The sequence below is a fragment of the Crocodylus siamensis genome, chromosome 4 (genome assembly GCF_052110815.1).
Source record: "Crocodylus siamensis isolate JL-2025a chromosome 4, ASM5211081v1, whole genome shotgun sequence".
Taxonomy (NCBI): domain Eukaryota; kingdom Metazoa; phylum Chordata; order Crocodylia; family Crocodylidae; genus Crocodylus; species Crocodylus siamensis.
The window spans coordinates 179,688,096-179,708,879 of NC_143398.1; the positions used below are offsets into that span (position 1 = coordinate 179,688,096).

The following is a 20,784-nucleotide window of genomic DNA, read 5'->3' on the forward strand; positions in this document are numbered from 1 at the left end:
GTTTGCCTGTGGTGCCTGAGTGCGTCTCCTCAGTACTATAGTGCAGCATAGCAATGTTTTCTCTGGACCTCTCCATCATTCCTTTTCTCTTCTTTGACCCCTTTAATCCATTACGGATATACATAAATATCACTTTCCACTAACGGCTACGCTCTGTCATACCATGTTATGCTGGATGATTCCTTGGCACTACCTACAGGCCCAAACACAATAAAAAATTTCATAATTTCTTTTCTTGACTGAGACCCTGGGACCTTTCAGGCACATTGGAGAAGGATTATTTTCTTCTTCCCTGGGGCAAACTGCTTTGCACTGCAGATGCAATTGGAAACTTGGCTCCAGATAATAAAAGAATTGCCTTGTTGTTAACTGGGGTGCTGTGACAGTTCATCCTTTTATATGTTGTCTCAGTGAAGGGTTTGCTCAGCTTCTGCTTTTGCCATTGGTATCTTAGATCTGAAAAAACTGCTGCAACATAAAAGGTGAGATTTCAGTCTTTGAAGTAGCACTGCAAAATCACTTTTTTCTGTGTTCAGTGCAGTGCCTTGAGAAATAGGTTCACATCATTGGCCAGTTATCTTCACTAAAAAATCCAAAAGAGATTCCCTATTTAAATTCATCAGGTAACGCATTTCCTTGCATCTCTCCTATTCTCTAATGATTCCTACTTTTTGCAGTATGTGTAACTGTGCTGGGGCGGGGGGCAGGGCAGAGAGAGAGGAGAAAAAGTGCGTGGGGCAGAGCGAACCTGCCCCACACCCACCTTCCCCCTCCCCCATCCCCATGTTCCAAGACTCTCTGCTTGCCAGTAAAGGGGTTTTTGGAGGGTTGGGTTTGTTTGTTGTTTTTGGGGGGGGGTTGTTGGGGGAGGGTTGGGGGGGTAGTGTTTGCAGCAAGCCAGCCAAAGTCATGTTATCCCACTGCTTGGGGATGGCTCAAAACCATGGCTTAATCATCCTGATTAAGCCTGGGGGAGCTATTAATCCACACTTAATAACACATGAATTAATGACTTCCTTGGGCTTAATCAGGGTAATCAAGCTGTCGTTTGAGGTCACATGGCAATCTGCAGGGAGGGACAGGACTGCCAGGGCCCCTTGGCCAATCAGAGGCATGGTAAGGCCCCGCTATGCTCAGCCCACAAAACTGGTGGCCAGCACTGGGATCTGCCTGTGAAATCAGCTGGCTACCTCTTTGAGTTTGGTAGATCCTGAACAGTAGGCAAAGAGAACATTCTCCCAAAGAATCCTTCCTTTTACTCAGCTGTTTCCGTAGTTCAGAGGTAATCTTTCTAAGATGTTTTGAAGAAGGCTTTACTCCCCTACTTCCTTCCACAGTGTCTTCATTCTCCATCTTCATCACTCAGTAGCTATAAAGGAATAAAAGGTTTCCAGAAAAACTGAATGAGAGCTTTTTCTTTTTAGGACATGAGATGAATGCCAAGCTGCCAAATTTAAGCCTTATACAGCTGCCAGGGCTGTAGCAACTTGCAAAAGACTTTCTTCCCTGCATAACTGGGGGCTTTAGTTTGCTTCCTACCACATCACAATCAATCTATTTTATACTTCCTTCCAACCTTCTAAGAAATATAATACCTTTGAAGATTTTGGTCTTCTGGCATTGGAAACATTTTCCTTAAACCATCTGACTAATATTCTTAAATTAGAAAATTAAAATCAGCTTTAGTCTTCTAAGACATGTGTTTTTGCTTTAGAGAGTCTCACGTCAAGTGTAAGCTAAAAAAAGTGAGGCGCTCAGCTCCCCTATTCTCACTGTAGAAATAAATTTCACTTACATAAAACTCTGCCTTTTGCTTTTATGTTATGGCAGGTATCAACCAAGTAGAATAAGCAAGAAAAAATCTGGAAGACCAATATTAAGGTGTGAACAAATGGCCAGTCTTGGGAGAACATCCCATGTTATATGTGAGGTGGCTGCCTGAGCCATAGGGAAATTGGCTCTTTGCCTTGGCCTCTGGTTAGTCCAAAATGTTTAGGGTGAATGTATTTCTGGGATCTGGAAGTTTATGGGGAGCTGAGATTTCTGGAAGAAAAAAAATAGAACAATTGTTCCATTCTGTTTCTTTTTCTTTGTTAATTAGCGGTATGTACAGTAGAGCATAGATTATCAAGAATTGTTAGTATCGCAATCATTCTGGATAATAATTTTTTTCCAGATAATCAAACAACATAGTTTGAAGTACTGAACATTTAAATTACTGTACTGTACAGCAAATAAGAAGCGTGAACCCAAAATTGCTGACTATGCCTGCATGAAAGAGTAAGGGAGAAGGTCAGAGGGCAGGGCAAATTCCATGTATGTTACTGGTAGTGAATTTATTACACTGGGAAACACAACATTTTCTCATTAATACAAAACCTTCCGGTTAATTGACATTTGAAATAATCAACACTATTGTACCTTATTTGCTACTTTTTCTATTTTAGAGCATATGACAAAGTAGGCTACAAAGTAGACTACAAAAGTTCATGGCTTGCTGAACAAGTGAGTCTGTAAGGTGTCACACTGCCCTGGCTTCTGCTTACCTTCAGTTTTAACAGGACTAACAATTTTTTTTTATTTGCTATTGTCATTCTTGGCAAAGGCCCTGCTGCTGGGCGCTCTCTAAAGAACATTAGACTTAAGATTTCTTTAGTCTTTGTTTCCAGGACTGCCTTTCCAGAAATCTTTCTGGCCATAAGAGCTACCTTAATACTCCAAACTGGGGGTGCAAACACGTGAATTTGTATCATAGACACACTGATTGTTAAGCCAGAAATCTATCCTATCATATCATCCCTTGCATAATTTGTCCAGTTCATTCCTGAAGTGACTAAGCTTTGTGCCCCCAGTACTTTGCTTCAAGGACAATTCCAAAACTTTACTCTTCTGACAGAAGTCCTCTTCTAATTTCCAATCTAAATATATCTGTAGTCATTTTATCTTATATTGGCATTTACTTGTCAGCCTAAAAGGCCTTTATAAGCACTTAAAGCAAAAGTTTTGCCAAAGTTTCCAAACCAAAACATTCATCTTTTCTAGACAAAGCAATACAGCTCCAGGCAAAATAGAACGCCTCTTTGACATTCCCTGTCTTGGTTTCCTCAAAGTACTAGAGTATTCTTTGTAGTTATCTAAGGTTTCTGGTGTCTCGCTTTGGCATGTGACTTCTCCTTCAAGTCATGGAGTCTGTCCTTCTTCTCCAGTCAATGTCCTCCTTCCTCAGTAGACATGTCTATATGAGACATTTTACTGTGCAGCAAACTAATTTGCTGTGCAGTAAATCATAACTGTCTAGATGTGCATGGCAATTAGGGTGCAGTAGACTAATTTACTGCTGTCAGATAATCCTGTCAGATATAAATGGTATCCAGCAGCAGATAACATTGGGATTAGTTTACTCTGGCTCAGATTGAGCTGGAGTATATTTAGTCGCATTAATCACACATATTGACGCACCCAATTAGTCCTGCAGTTAGGACAGGATGCCTTTTTTGTCCCTTTCTCTTGCTCAGGCATCTACTTTCTTGTGCCTCTGAATTTTCAAGTCCAAGCACTAACCTATAGTTTCTCTTCTCTATTTCTAGGGAAATCCCATTTCTTCAAACTACAGCCTTCTTGAAGGATCTTCAAATAAGGCCATCTTATCTATGATGAAATTATTGCTTTTTCCCCTGATTCATATCTAGTTCAGAGCATGGTTGTAACTATACCTCTTCTTCTTTTTTTTTTTTGGAAAGGAAAAAGCTAAAAAAATTGGACACATCCATAGTGTTGGTTTTGCTGTCAAGGCCAAGATTTGTTACTTGGTTTCTGGAGTGTTCTTTTGGCATCAACAAGCATCTCATGACCATTCATCTTCTTCTGACCATCAAACAAAATGCAAAAGTCATCAGTACATATGCCCTGACCTTTGATACAGATGACAAAACAGAAGAAGAGTTCTATTGCTGTCATTTGTCTCCAAAGTAGAGAAGATAATTCTTCTTGGCAATTTTAATGTTAGAGTGAGCATGGACTCTGATGGAATTCTTTCCTGAGCAAGTGTTCAGAACATGATCTCATTATCACAAACTCCATCATGGTGCATGCTTCGGACCATCACAATGTCTGTATCACCAGAGGACAACCAGCACAGATAACTGCAGGATGGGTCCTCATCTAATATGATCCACAATGTCCATTCGCATCGTTCCTAAATGAAGTAAACACAAGGAGCTATGAAAGCAATTCAGCACCTCCAGCAGCGCATCAGTGAGAAATTCTTTGACCTCCCTGATGATCTTGAGACCACTGATCACTGATCACTGAGATGTATAGTATAATTAGCTACTTAAGTATGCAGGGCGGCGAGATGAATGTGCAACAGTTCATTAAGTATGCCCAGAAACTACAACAGTTCGCCAAAAGTTCATACCCCAAGACCACACTCAATTGAATTCCAGCTTCTGTAATCAGCATGAGAAAGACTAAGGCATGAGAAAGACTAAGGCGGGTGAGGGGGAGAAAGGAGCCTTGGGCAGTATTTCTTTCTTATCAGGTGTAAGATGCAAGATGCGCATTTCTAACAATATTCCATTTCTAACAATATTCCCCCCTCAAGATGCTTTCTGCTCCCCATTTTTATTTAGACAGATTAAGATAATTACGAGGAATTTTTCTGAGTACCATGACTTTTGCTACAGTCTGCCCTTTGAGGGGAACTGTTGCAACTTGCATTCCTTCAACTGTGGTGGTTATCAATCTTATGAAACAGGGAGTAAGGCAAGGAATAAAAATCAATTCAGTAAGAGCACACAGAAATACAAGCCCTACTTTTTTCCACCAAGCTCCTCCAAACAGATTAGACCACCACTCTTCATCCCATGTGTTTTTTCACGTTTGTATTGGTACATGAGCTATTTTCCTAATCTCTTTGGCAATTTCTAAGACTGCTTTCCCGTTATCATCTATTTGGAGGCAACAATTAGAAAGGCTGAACTTTCTACAGACTCCACCATCCTCTGCGAGTAAATAGTCTAAGGCCATTCGATTTTGATATATGGCTTCTTTCATCTGAGAACTTTGTCTGGCCAGTAACTCGAAAGCAGTGGCAGTTTGGTTAGTAATTATTTCTAAGACTGCCTGCAACCTGATAATTCTATTTAACATGTATATTGGTGTCCCGTATCCCCAACTCCCATCATCAGCCCATGTAGCCAGTCCATAATACTCAATAATCCTTTGAGGGGGCCATTCATCCTCCTTCCACTTTTGGGAGCCACCCTGTGTCAAACTTACATCAATACTTCTCTTGGTCCTTTTCCAATCATCATACAAAGAGATTCCCAACTTATTTCCAACCTCGGACGGTAGTAAAAAGAAAGCTGGTACAATCACCCCAATGTAGCAGGTTCCTACCCACCCTTGTGACAGTATTGTATAGGGGGATAGTATTTGTTGTCCCTGTGCCCTAAAGGGCCAGTGTAATGGTCACTCGGTTTAAACCGACATCTCCATGCGCCATCTTTATCCCTATATTCGCACTCGGTTACCTCATTTGTGTCATTTGAGGTATTCCAAAATTTATTAAACCACGCTATCGTGCCATTCGGGTGCACCCATTGCCAATTATAGAAGTAAGGTATGAATCGCTCACTTCGGGTCTCATTATATGCCTGACGTTTTGTAATGTTAGGATCGAAATGTGATACTCTTGCCTTTTTGGCCTTTTGGAAGCAGGTGTCCTCATCATGCGGGGATGATTCTGGAGTGGATGGTTTACATTTCATCCACATGGAATTTGGAAGTTTGATAGCAGTAGAATTCCATTGACCCACATACCTGCTGCAATTAAGGGCATAACAGGTAGTGCATGTTCGGACCCATTTTAATGTCCATGTACAATGGCTATGTCCCAAACTCCTCCCTGTGCCATTATTACTGATGCAATACTCTCCTAATGCCACTTGGGAAAGATCCCAGCTGCGGTTCTCATCCCATTCTTGACTAGTACTCTTAACATCCGCCTTACTACTCACTAGCCACTTTGGGGCCAAAGGAAAAGCCCTCCAAGGCCACCGGCCTCTGGCCTCTTGGAGTTCCCCACAGGCCCAGCAGTTGGTGAGATTGAAGGTACCTGCAATTCTTTTCATCATGTCAACATACAAATTTGCTTCTGGGGGAGCAATTGGGGGAAACGGGGATATAGGGTGGCGGCTAGGGCTGCTCAATCCTGCCTCTTTTACTACATAGATAACAACAAGGCATATTAAGACTCCCACCATATCCTCCCTCTCTTGAGATCAAATACAGCCTAAACTTTTTCTTTGTTACTTCCTTATTTGATTTTCTGGACTCTGATTAAGCCATCTCAGGCGCACTTGGAGATCACCAGTAGGTTCACAGCTCCACCTGCTGGCTTCTTGTTCTGAGGACGGCTCAGCTTCCGGAGTGAGCTCGTCCTGGGAGCTGATGTCCTCTGACGCTCGTGGATGTCGTTTCACACGGGTATGGTGTATCCAACAGTCATGGCCAGCAATCTTTACAGCGGTGTGGGTTGCTAGAAGTACCTGGAAAGGGCCACTCCACCTCTCAGTCAAAGGTTTCTTTTTCCACCGCTGCACCAAGACCCAGTCTCCCGGGTGGAAGTCATGTACCGGGACGTCTAAAGGCAGACGTTGAAAGGAGGCTGCATATCTGTGAAGAGAAGACAAGACAGACTGCAAAGCAATAACGTACATGTGAAGCTCGCTATTACCTAATTCAAAAGTTACATTTTCTCGCATCCCAGGGGGTAAGACTCGAGGAGGCTTGCCAAACATAATTTCATATGGGGTTAATTTAATGCCCCGTCGGGGAGTGTTTCGAATGCAAGTAAGAGCTAGCGGCAATGCTTGAGGCCGCTTAAGCTGTGCTTCAATACAGATCTTGGTGAGTAGAGTTTTTAAGGTCCTATTCATGCATTCCACTTGTCCTGAACTCTGTGGTCTCCATGGTGTGTGTAGTTTCCAAGTGATCTTGAGGGCTTGTGCGACCTCTTGAACTACTTTTCCCACAAAGCGTTGTCCTTGATCCGACTCGATGGATTCGGGCAGAGAATACCGGGGAATGATTTCCTGCAACAGATACTTCATTACTGTAGCCGCAGTGGCAGTCCTGGTGGGCCAGGCCTCGACCCAACCGGAGAGCTGGTCTACCATGACAAGTAAAAACTTATGATGTCCGGACCGTGGGAGCTTGGCAAAATCAATCTGCCATGCTTGTCCAGGGTACGCTGCCCAGGGTCTACCTCCCATTCAAAAGCAATTTTTGACTCTCTCGGTGAAGGGGAATGGAGAAGAAAGCTTCTTTCAAATCTAGCACTGAAAATATTTCAGCTTCCCCCAGTACTTGTGTCAAAATCGTGTGTGGGTTCGGGACTACAGGGTGGTCTGAAAGGACCTTTTTATTTACTGCTCGCAGGTCTTGGACCAGTCTGTATGAGACCCCATCTGCCTTCGGCACTCCAAGAATGGGGGTATTATATGGTGAGGACCCTTCCACTAGCCATCCGCACCTCTTGTATTTCTCTATTAACGGCTTGAGTCCAGCTCTGGCCGCTTGGCTGAGTGGATACTGCTTTACCCGAACGGGCCCCTCCCCATCCTTGAGTATGATCCTTACCGGGGAGACTGACTTAGCTCGCGCAGGGGTTCCATCAGCCCATACCGAGGGGTCTACTCCAATCATGTGATCTTCAGAACTTACTACAGGGTGTCGGTCCTCCAGGAGAGCCATCTGATAGTTCGAGCTCTGCTTGACAGGTAACTGGACCACCATCTGATCGTCTCTGAAAAATATCTCAGCTTGCAGTTTTGTGAGTAGGTCCCGCCCAAGTAGTGCAACCGGGCAACTTGGAGAATATACAAAGGAGTGCTCAAGCAAATGGTCCCCCACTTTGGTGAGAAGTGGCTTACAAACGGGGAGTCGGGATTGTGTTCCCTCAATCCCTTCCACAAGAACATGCTGCTCACTAGCTCTTGCACAGGGGGTTTTTTTTCTGGAATCATTGAAAATGTAGCCCCAGTATCCACCAAGGCTTTAAAGTTTTTGCCACCAACCCTAATGGTTACCATGGGATCTTCTCAGGCTCCAACCCGAAGGGTAATGGTCTTAGATCCCTGTCCCCTTCATGCTGTGTCCTCACCCTTTTTCTCTGCCCGCATGAGGTGACCTCTTGGTTCACCCTCTCTCTTCTCCTTCAACTTTGGGCATTCCCTCTTCCAGTGTCCTTTCTCCCTGCAGTAAGCACAAACGTCTGCCTCCACTCTTTCTCCTTTCCCTTTCTGTATCCCAGCCTTTCTAGGGTTACCTCCAGTTATAGCAGCTGCCAGTGCTGCCACCTGTCGCTGAGCCTTTTTATCCTCCTTGCGCTCCTGCACTTGCTCACGATTCCCATATACCTTATATGCAATTTCCACCAGCTCTGAAATCGGTTTCCCAGGACCTCCCTCAGTTTTCTGTAGCTTTTTACGAATATCAGCAGCGGATTGACCAATAAACATAAGATTTACCATGCGTTGATTATCTGGGGCTTCTGGATCTAGGTCCGAAAACCTGCGGAACGCCTCGTACAGCCTCCCGAGGAAAGCTGAGGGATCCTCTTCTTTTCCCTGTCTTACTTCATACAATTTAGACAGATTAGTAACCTGAGGCACTGCCTTCCCCATTGCTTCCACTATAATCCCGAGATACCGTGCACTCAGCTCTCTTCCTTCTGCGGTATGATTATCCCATCTCGGTTCCTCAACAGGGCAGGTATCACGCAAGGTACAACCAGCAGCTCCCTCCGCTTCTACCCTGGCTGCTGCAATGCGCTCTGCCGTCCCCAATACTAATCTCCTCTGCTCCGGGGTCAGGAGGGTTTGGAGCATCATCTGGACATCAGCCCGAGTGGGTCGATGGGTTTGCCCAATGGATCGAAACAAGTCCCTCATCTTTTTAGGGTTTTCACGAAAAGAGGGGCTCTGATTCTTCCAGTTAAATAAATCTGAAGTACTAAATGGGGTGTAGACAAAAGTTGCATTGCCCCCCTCTCCAATAACCTCTCGCATTGGGCAGTTTAGCACCGGCCATGATTCTACAGTCTTGCACAAATAATAGCCTTTATCCCCTGATTCAGATGGGGCACTTGGCTGGGGCACACACTCTGAATCATTAGGTATGCTTTGGTACGCCGGTGGTGGTTTCCCTGAGGGAGGGAGCGGTGGTGCAGAGGGACTGGATCCTGAGGAGGTGTCTGATTCATTCTCGCTACTTGTTAGGGTGACAGGAGAATGAGCCTGGTACTCGGCTAATTCAGGATCCCTCCCCCCGTCATCAGACTCAGGGAGTGCAGGCAGTCCTCCTCGAGTCTTTCCTTTAACAACCATCACATGAGACTTTACTAAGCATTTCTTAATCCAAGGTGGCTGATTTTGAACCACTCCCAACCAACAATCTATATAAGGAAATTGATCCCAATGTCCATCCTGCATAACTATTTCATGGATAGCTATCACTTCTTTTACTACAAAGGATCCTTTCGGGGTCCAGTGGACCCCGAATGTTGGCCACTCGAGTTGACAAAACTTAATTAAATCATCCTTTTTCTTCTTCACCCCATAATCTGCCTGCTTTGCAAATTTGCTAAAGTTCCATAAAACACAACCCAAAGGAGTACCTAAGTTTTCTACATGGGAGCTACCCGCACCCATATTAATGCCCACAAGAGTGCGCCCAAAGCACACCAAATACCAAAAGATCCTAGTTACAGACCGTCCACAAGATACCAGGCCAAAAATCCCCCGGTACAAAACCAAATCGAACAAATCTTTGCCCCCGGATCCAGAAACCAAATTGGGCAAGGGAATTCATATACTCACTCAGGTATCCTAGAGATCTTGATCAGAATGCCGGAATGTGTGTCTGGCGTCCTCAGAAACCAAAAATTTTGCACAGGTAGCCTTTAATCTCCCGGATACCCCAACTCACGTCTCAAGCCCCCTGGGCGAGCCCAAAAAGGCGGCTCGGTGCGCACTCCCCGTGGCGGCAGGGACGATCTTGTCACTGGGTTCCGGGGTGATCCAAAGAACTCCTGGCTGGCTCGCCAGATTGTTGCACAAAAGCGGTTCGTTTCTCTGGAGGCCCGCAAAGATCACAGACACACAAACATCAGCCGGCACAAAAGGATGTATTTGTTTGCAAACAAGGTCAGAGTGGGGCATTGATGCCCAAATCAGCTTCTGACAAACTAATTGTGTTTGCAAGCGGAATTTATTTTCTCTCTCCTGAGCACGTGTGCAGACACCGGAACTCTTACAGCCACTTCCGTTTCATACAAGCATACATGTAGTTACATCATTACATACATTGCATGTATAGTATAATTAGCTACTTAAGTATGCGGGGCAGAGAGATGAATATGCAACAGTTCATTAAGCATGCCCAGAAACTACAACAGTTCGCCAAAAGTTCATACCCCAAGGCCACACTCAATTGAATTCCAGCTTCTGTAATCAGCATGAGAAAGACTAAGGCATGAGAAAGACTAAGGCGGGTGAGGGGGAGAAAGAAGCTTTGGGCAGTATTTCTTTCTTATCAGGTGCAAGATGCAAGCTGCGCATTTCTAACAATATTCCATTTCTAACAATATTCCATTTCTAACAATTTTGAGGAAACTCACCTATGAGGAAGCAAACAGCCAAGAGAGACAAAGGGAAAGAGCTGTGATTCAGCATTATCAGGACCCACTCCTTCCTTCCAGAACTATATGCCATGTCTGTAATTGAACATGTGAATCTTGGTTTGGCCTCCTCGGCCACCTCTGGACTTGCTGGTGACTTCCCCTATTTACTCCTCAGATTAGAGACTGTTGATGATGAAAAGTTGGACAACATAAAATGGACAAAAGTAACTATATACCCAGTATCATACTAAGCCCTCTGCTTCAGTTCAGAATCCAGCAATCCAAAACTTACATCCATTTTTCTCTCACTTTGCATAGCTATTATGTCCAAAGAATTCCTGCATCTGAAACTGAAGCTATATATCCACTTTAGTAACTTGATCTGAAATGCTAATTTCCAAAAAGAGAACAGTTGCCTACATCCGGTCCTTTCTGCTAGCAGAAACGTGAAACAATGTGCAGAGTACAGTACGTACTGCTTCTCCTCACAGCAGTGTGTTCTCTCTAACTCCTCAGCTGATCTACTTAAGGAACATGCCACTAATGTCCTTTTTAGCTGTGCTGTATAAAAAATTCAAATCTCTTCAGAGAACATCTGTTCAAATAGTTTAGCCAAGTGTCCCCCACACAGTCCCTGAATAAAATAGATGTAGCAAACTGAATGAAAACATATTCTATATAAAATAAATATCCACTGAGATTACTCTTATCAAAATGAAGTTCTTAACTGTATTCAGGAGGTAGCAACAGGCTTAGAATTTATTGCCAGGTAATACCAGAAACAGAATAATTATGAAAACACTGAGTTTACTGTTTAGTTGATTACCACATTGTGTTTCTCTAAATGGCAGGATGCTCCCATAGAAGAATGAAGGCTGCTGCCTCTTCATGCCATGCGCTTGATTTAAGTGGAGTAAAACTATTAACTTGCTAAGGCAGAGGTCAGGGGCCAGAGCAGCAGACTAGCCAAATTGCCACCAGCTGGACCTAGTTACTCAAGTTGGCCTGGTTGCTAGTGGCCTAACAACTGGCCCCTGGCCCTAGTTGCCTGCTGGGTATGGCTGCCTGCTTTCAGTACAGAGGATCACAGAACCCCATTGTGCTAGTTGTTGTTAAAACAAAGAATAAAAAGATGACCTTAGCCTAAAGAGTTCTTAGTTTAAATATAGCACCAGACAGACAAACTGACTATAGACCAGGGTGGACAAAATGCAGCCCGCGGGCCAAATGCGGCCTGCCAGGCCATTCTATTTGGCCCACAGGGCCCCTAAAAAATGTAGGAAATTAATATATATTTGCCCCTGCCTACCTGTCATGCGGCCCTCGATGGCTTGCCAAAACTCAGTAAGCAGCCCTCTGCACAAAATAATTGCCCACTCCTGCTATAGACAGATGTTTAGTGAGCACAAGAAAACAATGTGGCTATTGGTAGGCCTGGGAGGCAGTGACTTTAGTGACCTTAGTTATGAGGTTTATGCAGGGGTGTAACTAGCAATTTAAGTATCCTAGGCAGAGAGATACTGTTGAGCAAATGAGAGGAAGGGAGGGTAGGGAGAATCTGAGTGAGCACCAGAGAGCAGAAGTGTAGGATACTATAGGATAGCACTGATGCCCCCTCTAAATTGATGCCCAAAGCTGGTGCCCCCTTGCAAGGCTTTATTTATGTGACTGATGTCAGGGACCAAGATCAGGCAAGCCAGCCTGGACCAAGTACCTTAAGCAGCCACACCTGTAGTAAGACACCAGCTAGCAAACTCCGCTCCAGTTTAAGAACAGTGAGTGACCTGATTGGCGGATGCATCTGGGAGTGCATCTGTTCATTTAGACCCTGCTGGGGCCATGGGTTTGCAGGACAGTCAGCAGTTCTGACATAGTCTGCTATGGCAAGTCTCTGGATTTTTCTGTTCTTTGGTATTCCTGGTTCCTGATCCTGGCTTTTGAGTTTTCTTTGGACCTTGGCTTTGGGTTACTCTACAAATCTGTGTTCTGGTTCTTGATCCCTGGTCTGGCTCTGTATTCAGATCCCAACCTGTGGGTTTCCCTTCAGACTTGGTAGCTTGGCTTCTAACCTTCTGGATCCTGATCCTGACCTGTGTTGTGGCTGCTGCACCAGGTTTTCCCTCTAGACTTGGTAATTCAGCTCTAGGATTCTGTCCCAGCAACTGCCCCCGCCCCAAGCTCCAGCCATCCCACAGTGGCCAGATCATTAATCCACCTATGACCTAGCCCTTATGTAGGTATTGTAGGCATTGTCCAGAGGGGATGCAGCCCATCTCTCTCTCTACAGCAGTCCATGGCTCCATAGTGAGGCAGTACATACTTTCTAGGGACAAAATCCATTTTTTTCCCTTATTTTTTGGAAGTTCATCAGGGTGAATTGGGCAGCTTTTCTCAGACTAGGATATAAAGTCAGATTTACTTCTGTGATATTTACATAGATCAAGAAAAGGTCCCTTATATATAGTACCATCCTGGACAACCCTAATTAAATTAAAAGAGTACACTCTAAAAAAAGAAAGGCAAGGGGACTCCGCCCTGGAAGAGGTGACCATTAGCTGGCATTCACTGAAATAATTTGCAAACACTCATGTTTTTCTCCTTTAGTAACAGAAGAGAGCAATGAGGAGAGGAAAAGCAAACATGTAATTGCTCCCAAGGGGATAGGAAAGCCTTCCAAAGGTAAAAAATAAGGAGTTCCTAAAGGTTATGTTTGTTTCTTTTCCATGGTTTAAGATGTTTTGCGTGGGGAAAGGCTGTTGACAGCCCTTGGCCAGAAGCTGGTATAAAGCACTTTTATGAAAAATCTAGAAAGCTCAAAATACCCCGTCTGTGCCTATTAACATGATAGGCACTGAACAGGGCACAATAACACTTGGGAAATGTGTTTTATTTTCAATCCTCAGGTAACTTGTTGAAGCTCATGCTAAGTACTTCCTTAAGACTATGCTTTGGATTGGAATTTTGCTGATTTTAAACAAGAGTTCTTAGTTGTATATACCTGTGAAGGAAAGTATAAAGCACAAACCAGGCTTTTAGTGGCCAGCTTGATACAAGAAACCCCTAGTCATGCAGGGCAGGGGTGGGAGTGTAGAGGATTTCCAGAGTGTTTATGTGACCTGTTCTGTGCAGAAGTGATAGGCTTTGAATGGGAACCTAAATGGAGCATGGTGTTTTGTGTGTGTAATATTCTAGCTCCTGATGTCCTCCAGCCTTGGGAAGGGAAAGAGGAATCTCTATTGTGTTCTTTGTTTATTTTGTATGGTGTGTTTAGGTGCCTTTGTGTGACACCTGAGTAGTGGAAGAGCAACACCACAGCCTGGTGACTTGGGACATAACTCTGGACCCAGGCAATGAAGACAATGGCTCACTCTTTCAGCTGCACAGCAGGCAAAAGGTAAGTTTTAACTTAGCCTGCCTTCATCTTTCTGGACTTTCATTCTTTCTGGACTTCCAGAAGGCTTTCGACACTGTCTCTCACCCTGTCCTCATCAAAAAGCTGGGAGATTGTGGTGTCGATGCCCACACGGTCAAATGGGTCGCCAACTGGTTGGAGGGCCGCACCCAGAGGGTGGTAGTGGATGGGTTCTTCTCGACCTGGAAGGACGTGGGCAGTGGGGTTCTGCAGGGCTCGGTCCTCGGGCCCGCACTGTTCAACATCTTCATCAGTGACTTGGATGACGGGGTAGAAAGCACCCTGTTCAAGTTTGCTGATGACACTAAGTTGTGGGGGGATGTGGGTGCACTAGAAGGGTGCAATAGGCTACAAGCTGACCTTGACAGGTTGCAACGGTGGGCGGATGAGAATAGGATGGGGTTTAACACTGATAAGTGCAAGGTGTTGCACATGGGGAGGAAGAACCGGCACCACACTTACAGGTTGGGGAACTCCCCTCTTGCCAGCACGGAGACGGAAAAGGATCTTGGAGTCGTCATTGACTCCACGATGAACATGGGCCGGCAGTGTGGGGAGGCAGTCAAGAAGGCCAACCGTACCCTGTCATGCATCCACAGATGCATCTCGAGCAGGTCCAGGGAGGTGATCCTCCCCCTCTATGCGGCACTGGTCAGGCCGCAGCTGGAGTACTGCGTCCAGTTCTGGGCGCCACACTTCAAGAGGGACGTGGACGATATGGAAAGAGTTCAGAGGAGGGCCACTCGTATGATCAAGGGTCAGCAGGGCAGGCCTTATGAGGAGAGGCTACGGGACCTGAACCTGTTTAGCCTCCACAAGAGAAGGTTAAGGGGGGACCTTGTGGCCTGCTACAAACTGGTCAGGGGGGATCAGCAGGTATTGGGGGAGTCCCTGTTCCCCCGTGCGCTGCCAGGAGTGACCAGGAATAACGGTCACAAGCTGGCGGAGGGTAAGTTTAGATTAGATATTAGGAGGCGCTACTTCACAGTCAGGGCGGCTAGGGCCTGGAACCAGCTTCCAGGGGAAGTGGTGCAGGCTCCTAGCCTGGGGATTTTTAAAAGGAAGTTAGATGAGCACCTTGCCGGGGTCATCTGACCCCGGTGCTCTTTCCTGCCAAGGCAGGGGGTCGGACTAGATGATCTACCTAGGTCCCTTCCAACTCTAGCTACTATGAAACTATGAAACTATCTTCGAGAAGCACGCCAAGTGTTGCTTTGCCTGCACCCTATGCATGAGCCATGACCTGTGTTCAAGTCTCCTTCTCCTGTGGCGCTCTACTTCAGTGCTTTTACAGTACAAATGGGGGCCCTGGGATTGGCCTGAGCCAGCTCTAATTTGGCAGGCTAGAAAGTTCCTTAGTAGAGAGTTACAAAAAGAGTCTCTCTTCATTTCTTCTGTGAAAGGGATTTGGGGGACAGTGGGTTTCCCAGGTCCACTCCAAAAAGCACAGCCTAGAGGAGACTCAAACCTAGGGCCTCTTGCTTTGGCAACAGTTCAGCAGCATGGAGCCAAACACCAGAGCAATGGCCAAACCTGGTCAAGTTCTTCTACTGGCATTGAGCAGAGCCCAGGCCTCCCCCCTACACTTCCCTAAAATGCATCTAGCCCATCAAGGAGGGCAGAGAAGTATGCAGAAACTTTAAGATTGAAGTAGCTTTAGTCAGGAGCTGAGAGAGAAGCAGAAGAAAGACAAGTTGAGAGAAAATAGGGGCTGCATGCATTCACTTCTCTTCCTTTAAAAGAAGTATATTAAACTTGCTTATGATCCTGCTGTTAGCTGCTGTAAGACTTTACTGTGAGAAAGTGAGTATTATGGTATAGGATTTCTTAGGGTGATATCTGTTATTGGACTAACTATGTAGTTGGGATAAAGTTAGACAAGCTTTCAAAGGCAAGTCATACTTCCTTAGGTTTCTGATCACAGGGAGCTGGGCGCAGCATAGTGAAAAAGAGCAGATGAGGGAGCTGGAGAAATTCTCAGGGGTAGCAGACATACAATTAGGAGAAGAAAATAAGCTGATAATGGGAGACTGGCCTATCGGGGAGGGGCGTCATTATATTTTATCCAACTCCTGAATTCCTGTATAAATAGAAAAGTGAGAATGTACTATAAACCTGACATCAGTGTTTAATCCTTGGCTCTTCATGTCTAGCCAGCTTATGAATTTTTGTTCCCAAGTTCACCTTTTAAAAGTGTTGGGTAGATTTTCCTTGATCATGAAGATAGTGAGGTTGGAGGCAGTTGTTGTTCTATGAAAAATGTGATATTAATGATGTGTGTATGTCTGTCCTTTTTACTTTGTCAGTGACTGTTCATTCTCATGTGTACTTGTTATTTAGCTTCGCCTAAGTAGTTGCTATGAGGACTAGGGACAGAAGTTACACATAAACCAGTTTAAGTGGTTATAAACTGGTTTAAACCTGTAACAAAACAGAAGCTCAGTGTGCATAAACCAGTTTCAAAATGTCTGAAACTGGTTTAAGATAAACCTGGTTGAATGTAGTATCAGACTTAACTGATTCAAGTCAAAACAGTTTATGAAACATCTGTCCCAGACCCCTAGTCTGCCAGCATCCCAGCATGCTTTGCAGCCCTGGGCTGGGCTGGGCTATGCTGTCTGCTTCAGAGAGCAGGGCTGGTCCTGCCCCTCTGCTCCCTAGCTGAAGCAGTGAGGTCTGGCTGACAATGGAGGGAGGGGGGGCAGAGTGGGCAAGCCCAGCTGGGGATGCAGCCCAGTCTACAGAGGGCAGGTGAACTGCCCCTCCAGGCAAAACCCAGCTGGGGGCTGGGGGCTGGGGGCTGGGGCCAGGGATGGGGGTTAAACACCCCTTCTACTGCTCAAACTTACTGCAACTGTGGACTACAAATTGTGGACTACAACTGTGGACTACAGAGGTAGGAAAAGGAAGTGACGAACAACTCTGCAGAGTTCTGCTGCTGTAATTCTGGACTGAAAAACCCAGAGACCTTGGGGATTACAGATTATCTACTAAGGAAGAGGAAGTGAACATGAAGCCAGAGAGCTGTGCTCTAGTGTGCTCTGGCTTCTGGCCTGAGCCACTGCATGCATGTGGCTGCATTTCCCAATTAAAGTTAAATGACTGTTCACTTCTGTTTCAATTTACTCTCTGCAGCTTAGATTAACCTGCAAAGACTGAATCGAATCAGCCTCAGGCTTTTTGACTGTACTTAGCCAAGGTCACTTGGTACATTGTTATGTTATGATGTACTGAGGCTAATGTGATATGTTCCTGTTTTTCTTAAGTTATGTCATTGTCTAACTAGTGATGCTAATTAGAAACCACAAGATGGGATAAGAGTTCACACATTATTTCATGTGAGTTGGAAATTGTTTTTTCGAAGGAATTGAAAGTGACACTTCTCATTTGGCATCATTATGCTGAGTATGTGATCCTCCTAGTCTTGTGATGACAGGGAATATAGCACTTCATTACATCTACACCTGGTGTAACTTTCATCATGGGTAAATGTAAAGCAGGGGCAGGCAAAGTCTGGTCCATGGGCCGGATGGGACCCATGGCAGACTCCATTTCCCAGCTGCCCCTGCCTGCATCACTGTACCTGGTTTCCATGGAAACCCCAGGATTGGCAGCACCATGACAGCGTAGGGCTAGGCTTCTCATGGAGACTGGCCTCAGCAACACTGTTGGGGCACACAGCTGGTCAGAGAGCTGCTCTGGGCCTGGGATCTTGTGACAGTGACAGCATGGTCCAGAGCCGTGGCAGAGCTGCAATCCGCTGACCACACACACCAGGCAGAGGCTTGCAGGAAGCTGTCACCACTGCAAGATCCCAGCCCCTCCCCACCAGCCACACACCCTGCCAGCGCTGCTAGGGCCAATCTCCATGGAAACCGGCTACAGTGATATGAGATGGGGACGTTGGGAAATGGTGTCCAGCCACTGGCTAGATCTGCCATTTTGCTTACCTCTAATGAAAAGGAAAGTAGTAGTATTTTCACAATAGTTTCTTGAGAGCTTAACTTGCCAGTGGAGTTCCAGTAAAAATGACCTTCATTCAGAGCAGCTGTCTCAAAGCACATATGCCAGAGAAGTTCCCTCAAAGAGACAAAAGACAGCTGTTTTCCATTTTTTCCCCCAATGTTTGGGTTGTAGCATTCCTGTCTCTTGACCACATTCTTTGAGACAGCCATGTACAATATTACTTCCTGTGCTTTAATAAGAGGTTATACAATATGTAAAAACTGAAACCCCATTTTTTCTAGAACTTCTTCCTTCTGCTACAGGTTTGGCAAGAAACTTATTCCTCTAAAAGTGAGCTGAGCCATGTCTGGCTCTGATAAGGTGACTACAGTGAAAGCCTGCTTGCCAGACAATCTTGCTTCAGTACAATATGCATAGGAAATTAAAGGCAAAGATTTGACAATTAGTTTTGACAGGATTGGTGCCATTATTAGTAGAACCAAGCTTTGGCTCTGCTATTCTAAGGAATGTACTGGGCAGATGATCTCCTGAAGCAAATGATGTAGGTCCATTGCCCTTCAACAGAGCTATGCCAGTGTGGACCACAGGTTTTAGGCCCCTATGCCCACACCCAATTTTTCTAGTAAAAGCTGAAGTGTAGGACATTCCCAAAAGCCTTTGTACAAAGCAATGAGCCTTCTGTCAAAATTCACTTTCTAAGTTAAGAGGCAGGCTAAGATGCTGTGTCCTAAATACCTGTTTTGACATAGCAAGGTAGCTTCAGCCAGCTGGTTTGAGGTATCATTCATATTGCAGAGCATTATACATTGAGATCCAACATCTCCACCAGCATCCAGCACACTTCACTGACCCTTTCTCTTACCCTAATTCATTGAAGGCCTCAACATCCTTATCTCTTTGTGTCTCTGCTAATACACATACTGAAACCACGATTTTCTCTTCAACTCTGTTAGTGCACATTCAGTATTAGTGTCCCATCTAACATCAGAACAGACTTGGTATATAATCTTAACCTAACCCTAGCATCAAGTAAATCATGCAAATACAGCCAACATGTTAACAACAAGCATACATAACAGTACACAGGAGCATACTGGATTCTGCTATATCCATAGAAAGGCCATAAAAGCAGTTCTGAAATTCTTTGCAACCACGGGCATCTACCACACCCCAGGTGACTCTTCTCCCCTTGACCTAGGCATGACATCCCCATCATCATGCATCTCCTGATCTTTTCCCTGCTTTCATACCACCACCCCAGTTCCCTTTCATATGAAGTCATTTAGAGACCGACTTGCAACTGTTGCCTTGAGCTCTTTTCTTCCTGCTTTTAGCTAAGTATCATATCTCATTTTCAGTATGGCATAAACTACTAAGTCTCTTTGAATGCTTGAGAGCAGGGGTGACCAACCTATGGCATACTTGTCACAAGTGCTATAGGCAGTTTGTGTAGTATGTGGTAGACCAGGGGGGACAGGCAGTGCAGTGACAAACAAGACCAGGAAGAGAAATTGGACATGGAGTACAGGGTAAGGAGCAGAAAGCAGAGCAGACAATCGGACAGGGGAAGGGGGTTAGAGTGGCACCTGAGGAAGATGTGGGGCTGATTTGTGGCATGCCTGCTAAAAAAAAAGGTTTGCCCTATTGCTTTAGAGCTTCTTCCTCCTTGATTTTTCACTATGCAAGAGAAATGTACCGTTTGCAGAGGAAGAGATTTTTTTTTCTTTTTTGTTGCTTCATTTTTTAATCTAATCAGTCCAATTTTTTGTGAAAGATCCATGTTAGCTTACATACAGAGTTTTGGGATTGCTTCCATAAGCAATGTAACCACAAAGGGAGAGGCTGTCATTGGCCTCTCAAAATATGGAAAGCTCTCATCTTCGCTAAGATCTCACACTTAGAAGCATGATGTTTCTGACACCATAAGCCCTTATTGCTCCTCAGTGGGGAATTACCAAAAGCCCAAGTAATAATACTGAGTGCATTACAGAATAATCTTGGTGCATTCTAGCAGTCAGCAGGAAAAGAGTTAACCTTTTCCTCAGCAGCAGACAGGTCACACAGCTGCATATCCTCAGGGCTCAGATTGTTTGGGGATCTCTCCATAATGGAAGTAAACTAAAGTGATTTATGATGCTTCTGAAGGAACTACAGGACTGGAGCCAAAGCTCACTGACATTAGTGGGAGTCTTTTCATTGATTTGGGATGAGGCACTAAGAGGAGACTGCTGTAGGGGTAGAGAGTGTGCTGTCCCTTGAGGACTTTAAAAGGAAAAAAAGTCTTATCCCCTTTAAAGGAGAGAGAGATTTTTTTGTCTCATCTAGGCCATATTTCACAGTAAACTTATCCTGTTCCATAGCAGCTCCCCAGTAGTGCAGCTGCAGGTGGGCTGCAGGTGGGATATAGCATTACTGGAAGCCATATAGCTGCATCCACTGAGCTCCTTAGGTAGGCTAATTGGTACTGCTGAGTGGCAATGAGAGTTAGCCTGCCCCTATCCTATTCACACTCTCTAAGGCTAAGTTTACCACATAAGACTTAGTTTGAACAGCACAGAAACTGTTGTCCTGGCAATGTCTGTGCTATGCTTTCTTCTTGCATCATCTCACACTACACTATTAAAACTTCATTCATTGTTTTACCTTCAGCTGGAGGAGCTGGTGGAACTTTCGTGTGCGTGAGTGGTAGGAGCAGATTTTCTTGTGAATCAGCTGCGCT

The 20,784-nt window shown here is 45.0% G+C and overlaps 1 protein-coding gene across 2 annotated transcripts; it reads right to left on the minus strand.

The window, feature by feature from the left end:
• Nucleotides 1-2,360: 2,360 nt before the first annotated feature.
• On the minus strand, nt 2,361-11,150 carry LOC149867236 (uncharacterized). Of its 2 annotated transcripts, XR_016441996.1 has the most exons (3): nt 10,980-11,150; nt 7,729-10,870; nt 2,361-7,097 (listed from the first exon to the last, which is right to left on the minus strand). XR_016441996.1 is itself a non-coding variant. In XM_090045012.1 (2 exons), the coding sequence occupies exon 2, from the start codon at nt 9,714-9,716 to the stop codon at nt 8,151-8,153; it is 1,566 nt and encodes a 521-aa protein (XP_089901138.1). In that variant the 5' UTR covers nt 9,717-10,870; nt 10,980-11,150; the 3' UTR covers nt 7,395-8,150. The 2 variants fall into 2 exon arrangements, 1 of the variants encoding a protein (XP_089901138.1); XM_090045012.1 differs by lacking the exon at nt 2,361-7,097 and having other exon boundaries at nt 7,395-10,870.
• Between the last annotated feature and the right edge of the window lie 9,634 nt (nt 11,151-20,784).